At 33.1% G+C, this 14,632-nt stretch overlaps 4 protein-coding genes across 8 annotated transcripts; 2 read left to right on the top strand and 2 right to left on the bottom strand.

The window, feature by feature from the left end:
* The first annotated feature begins 1,008 nt into the window (after positions 1–1,008).
* LOC126670722 (uncharacterized) lies at positions 1,009–3,903 on the top strand. 3 transcript variants are annotated; one of them, XM_050364538.1, is made up of 7 exons: positions 1,009–1,243; positions 1,750–1,865; positions 2,277–2,428; positions 2,616–2,728; positions 2,835–2,920; positions 3,340–3,435; positions 3,524–3,903. In XM_050364538.1, exons 2-7 carry the CDS (start codon positions 1,756–1,758, stop codon positions 3,648–3,650), a joined length of 684 nt encoding a protein of 227 aa, XP_050220495.1. In that variant the 5' UTR covers positions 1,009–1,243; positions 1,750–1,755; the 3' UTR covers positions 3,651–3,903. The 3 variants fall into 3 exon arrangements, with proteins under 3 accessions (XP_050220495.1, XP_050220493.1, XP_050220494.1); XM_050364536.1 differs by having other exon boundaries at positions 3,340–3,441; XM_050364537.2 differs by lacking the exon at positions 1,009–1,243 and having other exon boundaries at positions 1,257–1,865; positions 3,340–3,441.
* A 1,027-nt stretch (positions 3,904–4,930) lies between these two features.
* LOC126666739 (nuclear speckle RNA-binding protein A-like) lies at positions 4,931–7,956 on the top strand. The gene is made up of 6 exons (XM_050359598.1): positions 4,931–5,156; positions 5,820–5,923; positions 6,002–6,305; positions 6,540–6,601; positions 7,010–7,091; positions 7,580–7,956. Exons 1-6 carry the CDS (start codon positions 4,937–4,939, stop codon positions 7,693–7,695), a joined length of 888 nt encoding a protein of 295 aa, XP_050215555.1. The 5' UTR covers positions 4,931–4,936; the 3' UTR covers positions 7,696–7,956.
* A 245-nt stretch (positions 7,957–8,201) lies between these two features.
* Positions 8,202–9,821, bottom strand: LOC126666674 (tRNA-splicing endonuclease subunit Sen2-1-like). Of its 3 annotated transcripts, none has more exons than XM_050359510.1 (2): positions 9,554–9,821; positions 8,202–9,452 (listed from the first exon to the last, which is right to left on the bottom strand). In XM_050359510.1, exon 2 carries the CDS (start codon positions 9,439–9,441, stop codon positions 8,707–8,709), a length of 735 nt encoding a protein of 244 aa, XP_050215467.1. In that variant the 5' UTR covers positions 9,442–9,452; positions 9,554–9,821; the 3' UTR covers positions 8,202–8,706. The 3 variants fall into 3 exon arrangements, with proteins under 3 accessions (XP_050215467.1, XP_050215470.1, XP_050215468.1); XM_050359513.1 differs by having other exon boundaries at positions 9,657–9,821; XM_050359511.1 differs by having other exon boundaries at positions 9,661–9,821.
* A 2,499-nt stretch (positions 9,822–12,320) lies between these two features.
* Positions 12,321–14,314, bottom strand: LOC126670563 (protein ALP1-like). The gene has a single exon (XM_050364318.2). The coding sequence runs from the start codon at positions 14,036–14,038 to the stop codon at positions 12,551–12,553; it is 1,488 nt and encodes a 495-aa protein (XP_050220275.1). The 5' UTR covers positions 14,039–14,314; the 3' UTR covers positions 12,321–12,550.
* Positions 14,315–14,632: the final 318 nt, after the last annotated feature.

Raw genomic sequence — 14,632 nt, 5'->3', positions numbered from 1 at the left:
AGTTTCAAAATTTAAGTCAGATAATTTGAGACGGTTATTTCCTTTGTTTGTAAATCTTGTATTTTGCAAATGGAATAATCGGTCATCCCGTCAGATTATGCATTTTCTAAAAGAAATGGAATTCCTCTTTCAAATGCATTTCCTCTTTCTTTTCTTAATTTAAGGCTATGATCAAGTTTGGTTACTTAGTGTTCATTTAAAAAATGATCCAATATATCTTGCAACACATAAAATCTCATATATATGTCAAAATAGTTTGTTTTTTATTTATTATTTTATTAAAAAATTATTTGATTTGTTCTATCTTCAATATTAGATACATCTTTTGAAGCAAAGCCTTGATGTTGAAAGTATTAGCGTGTTTTTAGATGTTTTTTTTGTTGTTTAATTTAATCTTTAGAATGAACTGGCTAAGTTAATAATGCGAATTTTGTCTTGTCGTATTAACTCTCTATCCCCAATTGGGTGTTTATTGCCCTTTATGGGTGTTTATATCACATATGGCGAGTTTTCTTTATCACGTTTACTTATGTAAGAGGGGCTTCTCAAATAGCCCCTCTAGCTCACATCCTTCCTCGGTTATCTCATTGGACACCGCTACTGGCAGGTAAGATCGAATTAATTTTATTATTGTTCATAATTTAAATAATCAGGTATTCTATTATGATGATTGTTGCTCTGGATGATCTCGACATTTCAATTTTTGCTTTCCTACAAAATCAAGCTAATATTTATAGCACATTAGCCGCTACCAACTGTAAGTAATTTCTTTATTTTTTATTATTTTATGTTTATTATTTATAATTGCTACCGTTTGTTTAACAAATTATCCATATATTGGTATTTAATTTGTTAAATGAATGTGTAATTGGATGGCTCAAATAGTAGCCGCGAAGTCCACTTTTAGTTCTTTTATTTCAAGAGGGTTTCATCATCTTCATGAGATGGCCTTTCTTACTATATATTTATATATTGTTATCTTTGGCAAAAAAAAAAAAAAAAAATTTCTCTCTAAGCCTCTAACCTAGAAAGTATGCTCCCCGCTGCCCAACCTCGCCGCCTGAACTAGCTCGATAAAGAGTGTTACTGCCGCTGTTTCTGCTCGTTCAGTACGCTGCACTTCCCGGCCCGACGCTGCACTTCCCGGCCCGACGCTGCACTTCCACTTTCTCCACTGCTCTTCGAATTCTGCGGCCGCGGCTTCACATCGTTGCTGCATTTCCGTCGCTGCTTCTCTTCTCAGGTAAACGTTTTAATTTTGGTTATTTGTTAATGAAAATGGTATAATAGGGATATAGTCTCATTTAAATAATTATGGTTTTATGCTAATTGAGCTTTTTTCCTAATTGATTGATATTTGTAACGTAATGTCGAGTTTAAATGATACTGCCATTCGAATTCAGTCGATTCAAGACTCACAAACAAGCCCAATTATGGATGATATTGCTGAAAATGGTGTGGCGGAAAATTTGGATAATCATTGGTTGAATTTTCGTTTGTACTTTGACATTTGTTGTATGTGTTTGAGAAAATTATTAGTGGCTATTTTTTTTAAATTTTTTCGTGTTCGTTTGTTTCTGTTTGTGTTCATTCGATTAACTGCTAAACGAACCGAGCTCGTGAACTAGCTCAATTGACCCAACTTAAAATTCGGATATGTGAGGATTCTTGTTAATTTAACAGAATTGAGGTTGATTTTGCGGTTTGTACCATACAGAAAACCCCTAATTTCAATTTTTTACTTTTTAGTTCGTCATGGAGGGGATACGAACAGGAGAAGCTGATTTGGTAGTATATGTACACCCATCTCAAAGTAGGAATATTAATCAAGCTGTACTCCGTCAGCTGAGCTCGATGCTATTAAAGTGCGTTCCCTTTACCCTTCTTTTGTTTGTAATTTATTTGTTTCTGTTTTTTTCGCTTCCACAAGGTTGTTTTATTTATGACCCGAGATTCATGGTTTCAAAAGTTCGTTGAGAAAATTAAATTTAAAATAGTAGAACAAATGAGATATTCTTATATGTCAAGAAATTTAAACTTGGAGTATAAAAGTTTAAGCTACTATTATGTATTGTTAATTTGGAGTTTCACTTGTTGTAATTGTTTTTATTATCCTTGCCAAGCAATCTACTTTTGTTCTAGCTCATAAGTGCTTAATGTAGGAACTCATTGACCTTGATTATTTATTAGCTACTTCAATTCTATCATCTTTAAGTAATGTAATTCTTTTATTTAACTGTTTCTTTTCATCTTCGCTTGATTTGGATTTCTTATAGGTTCAGTGAAATATTTGATGGTGTTGTATTAGCTTATGAAGTTAAGTTTCAAGATAAACTAGCAAAAATTATCACTGGAGTTCACCCTTATTGTGGTGTGAGACTAAAAGCAGAACTGTTACTTTTCTCTCCGAAGCCGGATATGCTTTTAGGTAATTTTTCTATATTTCTTCATATTATGTTTAATATAATTTAGTGATGAAACATTTTGAGAGTCTTAGATGGTACAAATAATGAATTTTAGATTGATGTCTTTTTTGGGTGTATTTTCTATGGTTATTATGTCTGTATTGCAGCTTCAATGTTATGTTCTTAACAACTTCTTTTATAATTTCTCAGAAGGGAAGGTTGTGAAAGTTACCCAAGAATTTATCAATGTTATTGTTCTTGGTTTTTCATCTGCTGTTATATCAGCTGAAGACATCCGTGATGAGTTTAGACATAGAATTAGGGTAGGTAACTTTTTGAAGATCTTGCATTTTGTTCTTTTTAAGAATGACGCTTAAGAGCTGATAATCTTAGTTGTATTTCTGACTTTATATGTGTTATTTGTTATAGAAACATGGCGAGGGATTATACTTTAGCAAATATCACAAGCAACACATGATAAAAGTTGGGACTTCGATACTCTTTACAGTCAAGAGGTAACACATTACTTTGTTACTATCAATAGTGCACTTTCATTCATAATGGCATCTATTTGAAACTTTGAATTATTAGATGCTTTGTTCTTTGTTTGGTGTTGTAAGGGAGTAAATAGTTGCACTCAAAACTGTAGATGAGATGGTCATATTGCATAATCTCAGAATTGATTATGCATGGATTGAGAACTCGTTCAATATCATTACTGTAATAACTTTATAGTAATAGTTAACAAAACATGAATATCCAGAAATGTCAATACATTTGGAGTTTTTCGCTATAAAAAAAATGCAATTATTCGTAGTTTCTTGGATATGCAGTTAATGCTGTTACAGTTTATTTTCTTGTGATTTCTGATTTGAACATTTTGCTCGACAAAAATTTGAATATTTTGATCATGTTGGCATTTGTTAATTTTCAGTTTGGATGAGGACATGCTACACATATCTGGATCGCTGATTGCAGCCCACACTGGAAGCAAAAGTTGGTTAGATGAAGAAAAGAGAAATACTAAAATGTACAGGTTTCACTACTAAATTGATGAAAGTTTTTACATTTGCAAATTGATAGCTAGTGAGATGTTAACTTGTCAATCATTTTCATAGTGGTAACAAGAAAAGGACACAGCCTAATGGAGAAATTGAAATGCAAGGGCATGAGACTGCATATTCTATTGACGATAACCGTGCAATTAAGAAGTCGAAGAAGCATAAAAATGCAGAAGATTGTTGAGGGAAATTGCTGGTTTGCTGATTCATTTCTGTACTCATTTATTCATGTCGATCTAAGTTGTAGAATCATTCTGTAGGATAATTTTTTCTTCTTCAATACAACTAGAGAGATTTGAATATGATTTAACGTAACAATCCTACTACTAGGCTAAACTGGCAGAGATAGATTTTGTAGCATATTCTTTATCAATCTGTTGTTCATCTGATGAGTATCAAGTTTTTGAGGTAAATATATGTGCTCTCAAACTTATTTACTAGGAGAAATTCTTGAGTAATATCAGTATTTTAAGAATTTAATTTGCTGTTCAATTGGTTGGACTGTAAATTATGTCGTCAACCACGCCTTTTAGGTATCCGTTACGCTCTCCGAAGTTGAGAGAGCGGAACCTTGCCCGTCCCTTACGGTGGTGGCTGTGAGACTTGAAGACTGAACCGGCACCTTTCCGCTGCCCACGAATTACTCTGCCCATTTTTTTAAATTTTTTAGAGTATAGGGTTTCAGAGAAAACATAAATTAACGTAGGGCAGTTTATATAATGGCTTTCTACGAGATTAGGGTTTTTACCAATGACAAAAGACTTGACGGCCAAGTTTTTGGTTTTTAGTTAAGGAAAATTCTCTTTTTTATTCAGGTAACCGAAATTTCTTTTACGGTATTTTAATTTTTTTATACATAATTTTATCCGACGAAATTTACGTAGAGTTGAATTGTGTTTAAGGTTTAAGAGAAAACATAATAATAGTGCTTTAAAAAAATATACAAATTTGATTCATGAATTATAAATTATTTGAACCGTTAAAAATATTTAATCTTTTTTTTTTGGTAAAACACCAAAAGAGCAACTTATAATTATAATTTATTTATTTTTCTTTTTTTAATACCTCTAATTTTAATTTTAATTTTCATTATTTTAATTTTTTTAAACAATTCGACACGTGATTAAATTAATTGAACTGTACATCAATGGCTATGCCGGTTCGATCACTAGTTTAGTTTCTAAAACAATAATACTATATTGAAAATTTCCATTATCTAATACCTTCAGAAAAACAACAATTTTAACCTATTCTCAAATGGTAATAATAATTTCTAAAACCAAACAACTAGGTTAACTAGTACTTTTTGTATAATTAAATTATGAAAAATGATAAAATGGACAGTAATCCCTCAAAGTGAAATTAATTGATATCCCTGAATTACTAAATTATTACCATGTCCGTTTGAAATTTTATTTTTTAAAAAAATTCACCTTAGAATTATTCTAATAATTCAGAAAAAGGAAAAAGATGTACAGAATGGGCCGGATTTCTAGATCAGTAGAGCATATCAAATGGGCCGCTCTTCACACAGTTACAACGACGTCGTTTCTCTCTCCTGCAAAACTAAGCCCAAGGAATTTTTTTCTTGTGGCAAAAGGAAATTTTTATAGTTCAGTTTCTTGTAGAATCTTATTGGCTTCAACAATGGCGGATCCTTATCACAGATACGGTGCACTCGCAGACAGAGGTACTCTCCCTCCTACTCTATGTGTGTGTGTGTCTGTCGATTACTCTTAACTTAACTTTCCATTCCGTTTGGCTACCGAGAAAACGCCAGAAAAGTGCCGAGGAACTGTTAATTTACGTGTTTTGTAATTTAGTTGCAGATGATAATTTTGTAAGAATAATTTAGTATCAAGACAATTTATTGTTTTTTCATTTTTATATTGCCAATTATCCTACGGAACAATTTTTAGTTATTTAGTTAATTATAACTAGTGATGAACTGATGATATAGTCAATATGATTATCGTTGTAATTTTGCTCAAAAAATTTGATTTGTGTTGTTATGACTAATTAAATGTTTTATACAATAGAAGCTGAAGTGATTGAAGCAATAGCATGCTCCATAATCACATATTTAGCTAATATAGTCTAAACTTCTTACCGCATGTTCCTGTTGTGTCCAGTTCGTTTCTCTATCTGTTTTGGCATTTGTGGTGGTAGCATGGATACTTCATTCAATTAACGTGTCCTGTTTCGGGAACATTTCGGAAACTTGTCAATTTGGACTCGAAATTTCATTTTTTACATAGGAAACTTTAAAATGACACCGTTTTCCGTGTCCATTCCCCTGATATCTAGGTATATTCTTATGCCATTTATTCTGCTGCTGCTGTTGTTGTTACAGGCATGTCTAGTTTTCCTGGCTATTTTCCATCAGAAGCACCTTCGCTAGCTTCTAATCATACTAATGGGTTGAGAGATGCTTCTTCGGATTTTCTGCGAAGAGAGGTAATTAGTAATTCATGTTGCAGCTAATTTGAGTTGCATAGTGTTTTCCTTCCTTTAGTAGTTTCTTTGTACTTGCAGAGTACCTCAATGCAGCCGTCATCTTATGGACTGCAAAATAACATATCGAATGTTGGTATTCTTTCTGAACCGGGTATTAGTGGAGCTACTGGAATGGGGTATCCATCTCCTTTGAAAGATCCTAGTTCAATAAGCCACAGACGAGAGACTGCAGTTAATATTACTGCCTCAGCAATTCCTGACGTGATAAACGACAGGCCAACTTCTTTGAGAAATGGTGATGGACCTTCAGGCTCGAGAGGGGATTCTAACATTCTATATGTTGATGGGCTTCCTACTGATTGCACTAGAAGAGAAGTAGGCCGTATCCTTTTCACTTTTCTGCTCAGTTATCTGTTTGAACATGATATGTGTATGTGCTGATAAAGCACTTTAGAATTTGTTTGCCGACAGTTATTCTTTTGGCATTGTCTTCCTTTGAAAAAGTAAGAGTATCTGCTAATGTTATGTCGAAGAAGCAGGTATGTTCCATAAATTTTTAGGAGGCGCTGTTTTGTGTTATAGGTTATGTATCTTTTTCCTTAACATATAATTAAAGATCTTTTCCGCCCATTTATCGGCTACAAAGACATTAAAGTTATTCACAAGGAGCCCAGACGTGTAAGTTTGCTTATTTCCAACTCTGCCTTGTTTCTTTGAAGCATGACTCAAAACGCTGAAGGAAGAAGTGCATTGGTGTTTGTGTGGAAAGTATTGGTTATTGTGGCTGTGCCATTGTTTGATTGAGATTTAGAATCAACTTGTTCTGTTGCTCTTATTTTATGCAGTGCGTGCTAATTGTAGATTAAGATGACATGTTTCTTTTACAATTTTCTGCTTCATTTTGTTTATTTGCCCAAGTGTTGACACCTAACTCTATTGTAATCAAGATGTCTCTATAGACTCAATATTATTTTTTCCAATCTCTATAGACTCAATATGTTAATGCTACTTTCTTCAAATCCAGAGCGGCCTTTCTTTGGGTTACCTTCCTAATATTAGTAAATTCTCTATGTGTTAATATTGCAGAGCGGAGATAAGGCCATGGTTTTTTGCTTTGTGGAGTTTGTTGATTCAAAATGTGCTATTACTGCTATGGAAGCCCTTCAAGGTAAATTAAAGCAAGAACTATGTAAGAATGTTGAATTGTTTTACTTAAATATCAACTCACTGTAGCAAATATTGACATAATTTACTTCTGTATTTATCTTAAGCATGTAATTTCTGTCCAGACAATGTTATATTGGTTATATTACGATTGGTTTATCCATCTATATCAACCTTATATCATTTCTTTTATGTTTGCAAAACAGCAAAAGGAATGTTTTAATAAAGTAGCTACAATCTTACCAAAGGGCTATATTGCATGGGAACTTGTCGAGTTCTATATTTTGTGTTTCACTTCCGTTTCTGAGAATATTTTTGGAACTCCAAAACTTTATATTTATAATATATTTTGTAAAAATGTCGTTTTGCCTGTTTTTCGTTTCAATGTCTTTGTTTCCGTAGCCAAAAGAGTAATGAAATGCTCAACCAATAAAAGTTCTTTAGGGAAGTATAGTAGTATTTGTTTAAGATGTTGCATGTGGATTTCTGCAGGTTACAAGTTTGATGATAAGAAATCCAACTCTGGTATCTTGAGGATCCACTTTGCCCAATTTCCTTTTCGTCCTCCACTTGATCACGATGAACAGCGAGCTGGAATCCCGCGGTGATCACGAATTCATGGATGTTAACATGAAGGAGCTGGTCTTATATTACAAAGATGCAAAGATAAAACATATCTTGTAAAGACAATTGCCATGAATCGAAGCACTACGGAGTATACATTGTTTGGCACATCGGTGTGCTGGGGGCATACGCTGCATTACTTTGTATAGGAAGTGTCATATGATATGATACTTCAAACTTGTAATATAGGACTACTTGATGAGTTAAACGGAGGTAAATTCTATGCCAATTTTTTGGTTTTATGAGTTGCATTTGTGATTCAGAATCAACAACATTCATGGAAGTACCTATCATAACATGAACAACTTGAATTGTGCCATATGAAGTGAGACATGGAAATGGAAAATGCTGAAACGAGAAAAATAGCGAAACAATATTTTTCAAGGAGTTAGAATATATAAAATATTGTGTTCCATAAGCATTTCTAAAAATCGAAACGGAACATTAAAATATAAGACACGACGACTTCGCAGGTCACGAAAGCAAGAAATGATACAAAACAATGTCAGTTCATTTATTTATTATTCTAAAATTGAGATTGAAAACTGGGTTACATGATGTTAGTATGATGAATGGACAGGACAAACATAGTGTTTACATAGCCTCCCTTCAATTAAATATGATGAATGGCAATTTGTGGTATTCTAAAATACAACTTAAACAAACTAAATCCAAAAGAATTTCAATACCAAGTTAAGGAAATTTCACTTTGAACTACAGAAAACCAAACCCTTCATGACAATGGTGCAAAATGTTATGGGCAACAATAGCATCTCTAGCCTTCGTGAATTTACTGATCTCAAAGCAACTTCAGGCAACATTTCGTCATCAAAAACTTCAATATTGAGCATCGGGTTGATTTCCTCTTTACGCAATTTGCAAATATTATGTAGAACACAACAAGTAAATTGTGTAGTTTTACTTCTGTTCTTTTCTGCAAGCAACTCTATCTTCCTTTCAATCTCATAAATGCTTCTTTACCTACATTTTGAATCTCACCGGTCTCCCTTTTCCATCATTGGTTGATCCTCCCGATTTTGCTCGAGAATCCATCTAGTAACTGTCCGCTCTTCAACAGAGTAACTATCCAGGCACGACGGCGAGGTAGCACCATGGCAATTTCCATTGACACTAAGAACTAACAATGTTTTAGCAACACTTCCACAAAGCCGGACAGCGCAGTACAAATCAGACCACACTTGTAATCTCCCATTTGCATTCGCATCGTCTTCCGACAACACGAGCACAGCATATTCAGAATGAACCAAAGACGGATGATGACGATAAGCAACAAAATCTACACCATATTGTGATCCTGGCCTCACAACCCAATTTTTGATCCGAAGATGCAAATACGCCTTGTAAAAAGCAGGGAAATTGTCTTTACGGGACACCATATACTGCCATAACTCTATATCAGTTCTATGGCAGTTATTAGCCCCAACAATGTTGATGCATTTAAGATTAAAACATAGATAAAATGCTTCCTCCAAACCTAATTGAATCCATTGCTTATCCGTATCGGCTGTAATCACGGGCTGTCCGAAGCAAGCACGAGTAATAAGCTTTGTCTGTTGTGATTCTACTGCAAGAAGCACACTGCTTCCTGAGAGTAAGCCATGAGCATTGGATTGTGTAAGAGAAGAACAAAACTCTGAAACTATGTTTGACATTGGTTCTGCAACTGCTTTAGCTTTTGATCCCTTTCCTTTCCATCTTGGTCCGCCCATTACTTAGCCCTCTGAAGACAAATTAAAGCAAACAAATAATCCAAGTCCGTGCTTCTTATGATTAGCAAGTGTAAATGTAATAACTATAAGAAGTAGTTAGGTGTAACCGTACATGATTTTGGTAAGAGTAATATTTAATTTGGTGTAGAATTGTCATTTAGGCATTTTGTCAAACAGTTAACAGTCCATTTAGCTTAAATTTGCAGCAGAATTACCTACCAGCAGGGAAGGAGCAGCCGGCAGCAGGCGGAGGCACAGTGGTGGGTGGCGGCGTTCTTAGACACAAGATCAAAAATATCTAAATAGGTGGTCTTGGACAAATAAATACACAATTTGATAAAACTAAATCATTTTCTGTACTTTTTTAAAAATTTGATAGTCTAATGTAGGGGTGAGCATAGTTCGGTTCGGTTCGGTTTGGTTTAGTAAACTCCAAAATCAAACCATATTTTAAGGGAAAATATAAAAACCAAACCACGCCAAATATTTATGTAAAATTTCGGTTCGGTTAACCAAATTTTAGCATCGGTTTCGGTTCGGTTCGGTTCGGTTTGGTTAATATAGATTTAGATAAAAATTATATATAATTATACGTAATAATTAAAATTATGCGTAATAATTTTTACTTATATGTGTGTATTAGTTTATATGTTTTATTTTCATATATGTATCTATACACACATATTATATTTTTATATAAATATTTCATTAAATAAATTTTATATTTATTTAAACATATATAAATATTAATAAAAATAATATTATTGTAAACTTTGGTTTTTCGGTTGGTTCGGTTAACCACTAGTTGAAACCAAACCAAAACCAAAAACCATACTTTTTTATAATTTAAAACCAAACCAATCCATTTTAACCATTTTAACCAAACCAAAATTAATTTAGGGTTGGTTTGGATCGGATTAATGGTTTGGTTCGGTTTTTGCTCACCCCTAGTCTAATGCATGTTAGTTGGGTATTTTAGAAAGTTTAGAATAAAAATAATTTAATTTCATCAAAAATAATAAATGAACAAAAGTCAATGCACTCCCTAAACTTGTGACACGGAGTCATCTAATCCAATTTATACTTTTTCGACCAACCAACCCCAAAACTCTTCATTTTTGGATGAAATAACCTCATAATTGTATTTTTAAAACGCGTAAAATACAAATCGGAGGTGAGAGATGAAAAATAATAATTCGATACTTCCCTAATTCGTGCGATATAATTATCCTAGATCTATTTTTTGAAAAAATAATAATATAAATTATGGGATTATTTGATCCAAAAATAAAGAATTTTGAATTAATTGATCAAGAAAGTATAAATTGAGTTAAATGACACCGTGTCATAAGTTCAGGAGGTGTTTTGACCATTGTTCAATAATAAATCTATTAATTTAAATATTTTAGTTTTGACATAGTAAAATAAATTCAAATCATTACGGATCATTTTAGTTTTATCCAAAACTTTTAACTTATATAATAATAGCTTAATTTTGAGTTTTTTTTTTTTGCAATTTCAACCAAATTTTTTTCCAATCGATATTTTTTATAATTTAATAATAATTCATATTACTAGATTCTAATAATGGAGTACTTATGATCTGTTTTAATATTTAACAAAGTAGTCATTACTATAAAGAAAAGGGTCTAAATTGTTCCTAATATGTAGGGTTTGTACGAATAAGTCCTTCTTGAACTTTTTAAATTTTTAAAATGGCTCAATTGTTTGACACATGGTATGCTGAGGGCATCTGCCATTAATTTGTATAGGAAATGTGATGTCTTTTTTTTTTCCTCAAAAAAAAGAAAAAAATATATGATAAGTTGATTTACCATTTATAGATAATTTTCATTATTTTCGCAGCGTAAACGAACAAAAAAATAGCATTAACGCTTAAATTTCACGACAAATAGCTATTTCAGTCATATATAGTTTAGTTTTCAAATAATAGTCAGGTCATTACTCGTCCTTGAACCTGCAATCCTGAAGATTTGATCGATACATTTCGAGTTTTAAACCAACAAAAACATGGCAATTGACATACATGTAGATTATTTCCGCATTTCAGAATCATTTCGATACGCAAACTTACTGTATGACATGAGATCCAAATTTATCCGTCAAGGTCAAGTTTATAACATTTGGTATTGTTATTTCCTTGCAACCTAATCATAGATCAAATGCAACTCAGACTTTGGAATTTTATATTGTCTGAAGGTTGCACGAGCAATGATGCAATGCAACTTTTGGTAGCATAAATAATGCAAGAACATATTAAATTTAAAAAGTAGGTATTCAAAACTAAACACATAAAAAGAAATCAAGAAGCATGCAGAATATAATAAGGTAGGGACAATGGACTTGACTAATCCTACTATATATGTCCCCATTGAGAATCAACAACATTCATGGCAGATAACTAGATTTGCTTAAGCGCGGAAATAAAAAATGCGGAAATGATAAAAAATTGAAATGAGAAACAGCGAAATAATAATGGTTACACTAATAGGTTAGAATATAGGAAGCGTCCTGTTTTATAGGCGTTTCCAAAAATGGAAAGGAAACACGAAAACATAGTCGACAAGCTTCCGTTGGAGCAAATTATGCATTTATGGGTCGTCACTGGTTACGAGAGCACAATTCAAGAATGAAGATGATACAAAGTTTCAGCTAAATAATATTTTCAGATAAACAGAAAGGCCGAAATGGAAAAACATTGAAATGAGGCTAAATAATATCTTTTACAAAAGTAGGTTTGCAGATATAAAGTTTCCAGTTTTATAAGCGTTTCCGAAAATGGAAACGTACTCGACAAGTTTCCATAGCAACAAACTACGTATTTGTGGATCGTCACGTAATGAAAGCAAGAATAAAGATGATACAAACAATGTCAGTTTCATTCATATATATTCTGAAATTGAGATTCATAACTAGGTTACATAGTGTGACTATGATCTATGTGTGTAATTTAAAACTGAAAAGGCTAGTATTTGCCTATCTAGGGGGTGTATGATGAATGACAACTGTGGTATTCTAAAAATGTAACCAAAAAAACAAATCAAAAGACAAAAAATTCAATACCAAGTTGAGCAAATTACAGTTTGAACTATAGAAAACCAGTGCCTGCATGACAATGGTGCAAAAGATTATGAGCAATATTATCTCTAGCTTTCATTGAACTTACTGATCTCAAAGCAACTTCAGGCACCATTTCGTCATCAAAAACATCGATCTTGAGCGACGGATCGATTTCCTCTTTACGCAACTCGCAAATATTATGCAGAACACAACAAGCACCAAGAACAACAGGCAAATCTTGTAGTTTCACTTCTGTTCTTTTCTGCAAACAACTCCACCTACCTTTCAATCTTGTGAATGCTTCTTTACCAACATTTTGAATCTCACCAATTTTCTCATTAAAAGCATGTTGAGTCCATGTCAAATGTTGCTGTGTATAAGGCACCAAAACCCAATCCAACAAAGGGTACCCTGAACTACCAACAATCCAAACATCTTTCAAAAGACCACCATTAGCCCTCTGAAACAAAGCAGACTTCTCTAAAACCTGATCGTCCGGCATCGAACCGGGCCAACCGATACAAACATCAGTAAACACTCCATTTGGATCAACAACACCCTGAACAGTAATTGAATACGAAGTTTTCTGATTCCTTTCGGTATGTCTCTTATTAAAATAAGCAGCAACACTAATCTTAGGAGCTATAATTGGTATATGAGTAGTATACATAGAACCAACAACATTAGGAATCCCTGAAATTGATTCAAATTCATGCTTAACCTTACTCAAACCATCCTCATCAGGCCATTGTAAATACTTAGGCATTAAAACATTTCTGATAGCAGAACAAACCTCAAGAACTAGTTTATGACAAGTTGAAATACCTAAACCAAACCTTTTTGAGACAAGTCTGAGTGGCTCACCAGTAGCTAATCTCCAAATACAGACAGCAACTCTTTGCCTGACAGGAATAGCATTTCTCAAAGTTGTATCTTCCTTAGCTATACAAGAATGTAACTCCTCACAAATTATATCAAAAGTTGACTTACTCATTCTAAAAGCTTTCTTGAACTCCTCCTCAGGAAAATCAGGTCTATTACATTCATCCCACCATTCTTTATCTCTATCCTTCACCCATAATCTCCTCTGCTGTTGACCACCACCACCTCCACCACCACCTCCACCTTGTTTTGCACCACCACCACCAGTTGAAGCAGCAGAAACAGCAACAGCAGCATTAGCTACAGCCCGCGATTTCTTTCGCTTAAAAGAATCAGTTTCTTCCGCTTCTGAGTAGTAATCTTGAAGATTAGAATAGTATTCAACCATTGTTCCAGTTTTTTTACTATGATTAGCTTCAAGCAATTGTTTTTCTTCATAAGAAGCTTGATTAGTCTCTAATTCATCAAATTTTTCTTGTTCTTCTAACAAAACCAATGATGTAATAATACCCTTTAAATCCTTTGTCTTCTTGGTTGAGTTGTTGCTGTCTTCTTCATAAGAATTTGTATCTTCAGTTTCTTGTCTCAAATTTGTTTTTCTTTGCCTTTTTTTTGTGGTATTGGTTTGATTCATTTGGCTAAGTGGGGATTTGAAGAAAGGTTCATGAAACTAAAAAGTTGCGTTCTTGATTTTGTAAGAGAATTGAATTTCATAGAATTGTAAGAAAAGATTTGAAATTTGAAGCAAAAAAACACAAAGAAAAATAGGGTAAAAATCTTGGCTTTTTTCAAAGAATGTGTGAGCTAAATGTGAACATAAGCATTGACAATAATGGTTTTTGAGTAAGGAGAGGTTTTTAAATTGACTTTGAAAACTGGTTTTTATTTTTTTATCAGAAATATAATTAGCCTAGTTAGCGGGAGTTAGTAGAATTAGATGTTAGTATTTCACTAAATCCGTATTAATAATCCCAAGGCGCATGTTAGTTGATAATACGCTCTCCTGACTTAAATGAAGTTACAGGTTCGAACTATACATTTATGCAGTCGTTTTAAATTTGAAATTAGAATCTATTTTTCTCAAGGGACCTATATTTTTTTTTGGAGATTAGTTTAAATGTGCAAGAATTAAAAGTGATATTTTATAGTTAAAATTCGTTGAAAGAACTTCATGAACATGTATCAAAAAATTAAACGTATTATTTTTTAAAGCAATCGAAACAACTGG

The sequence above is a fragment of the Mercurialis annua genome, linkage group LG2 (assembly GCF_937616625.2).
Source record: "Mercurialis annua linkage group LG2, ddMerAnnu1.2, whole genome shotgun sequence".
Taxonomy (NCBI): Eukaryota; Viridiplantae; Streptophyta; class Magnoliopsida; order Malpighiales; family Euphorbiaceae; genus Mercurialis; species Mercurialis annua.
The sequence above is the reverse complement of the archived record's forward strand: the minus strand, read 5'-3'. Positions and strand labels throughout refer to the sequence as shown.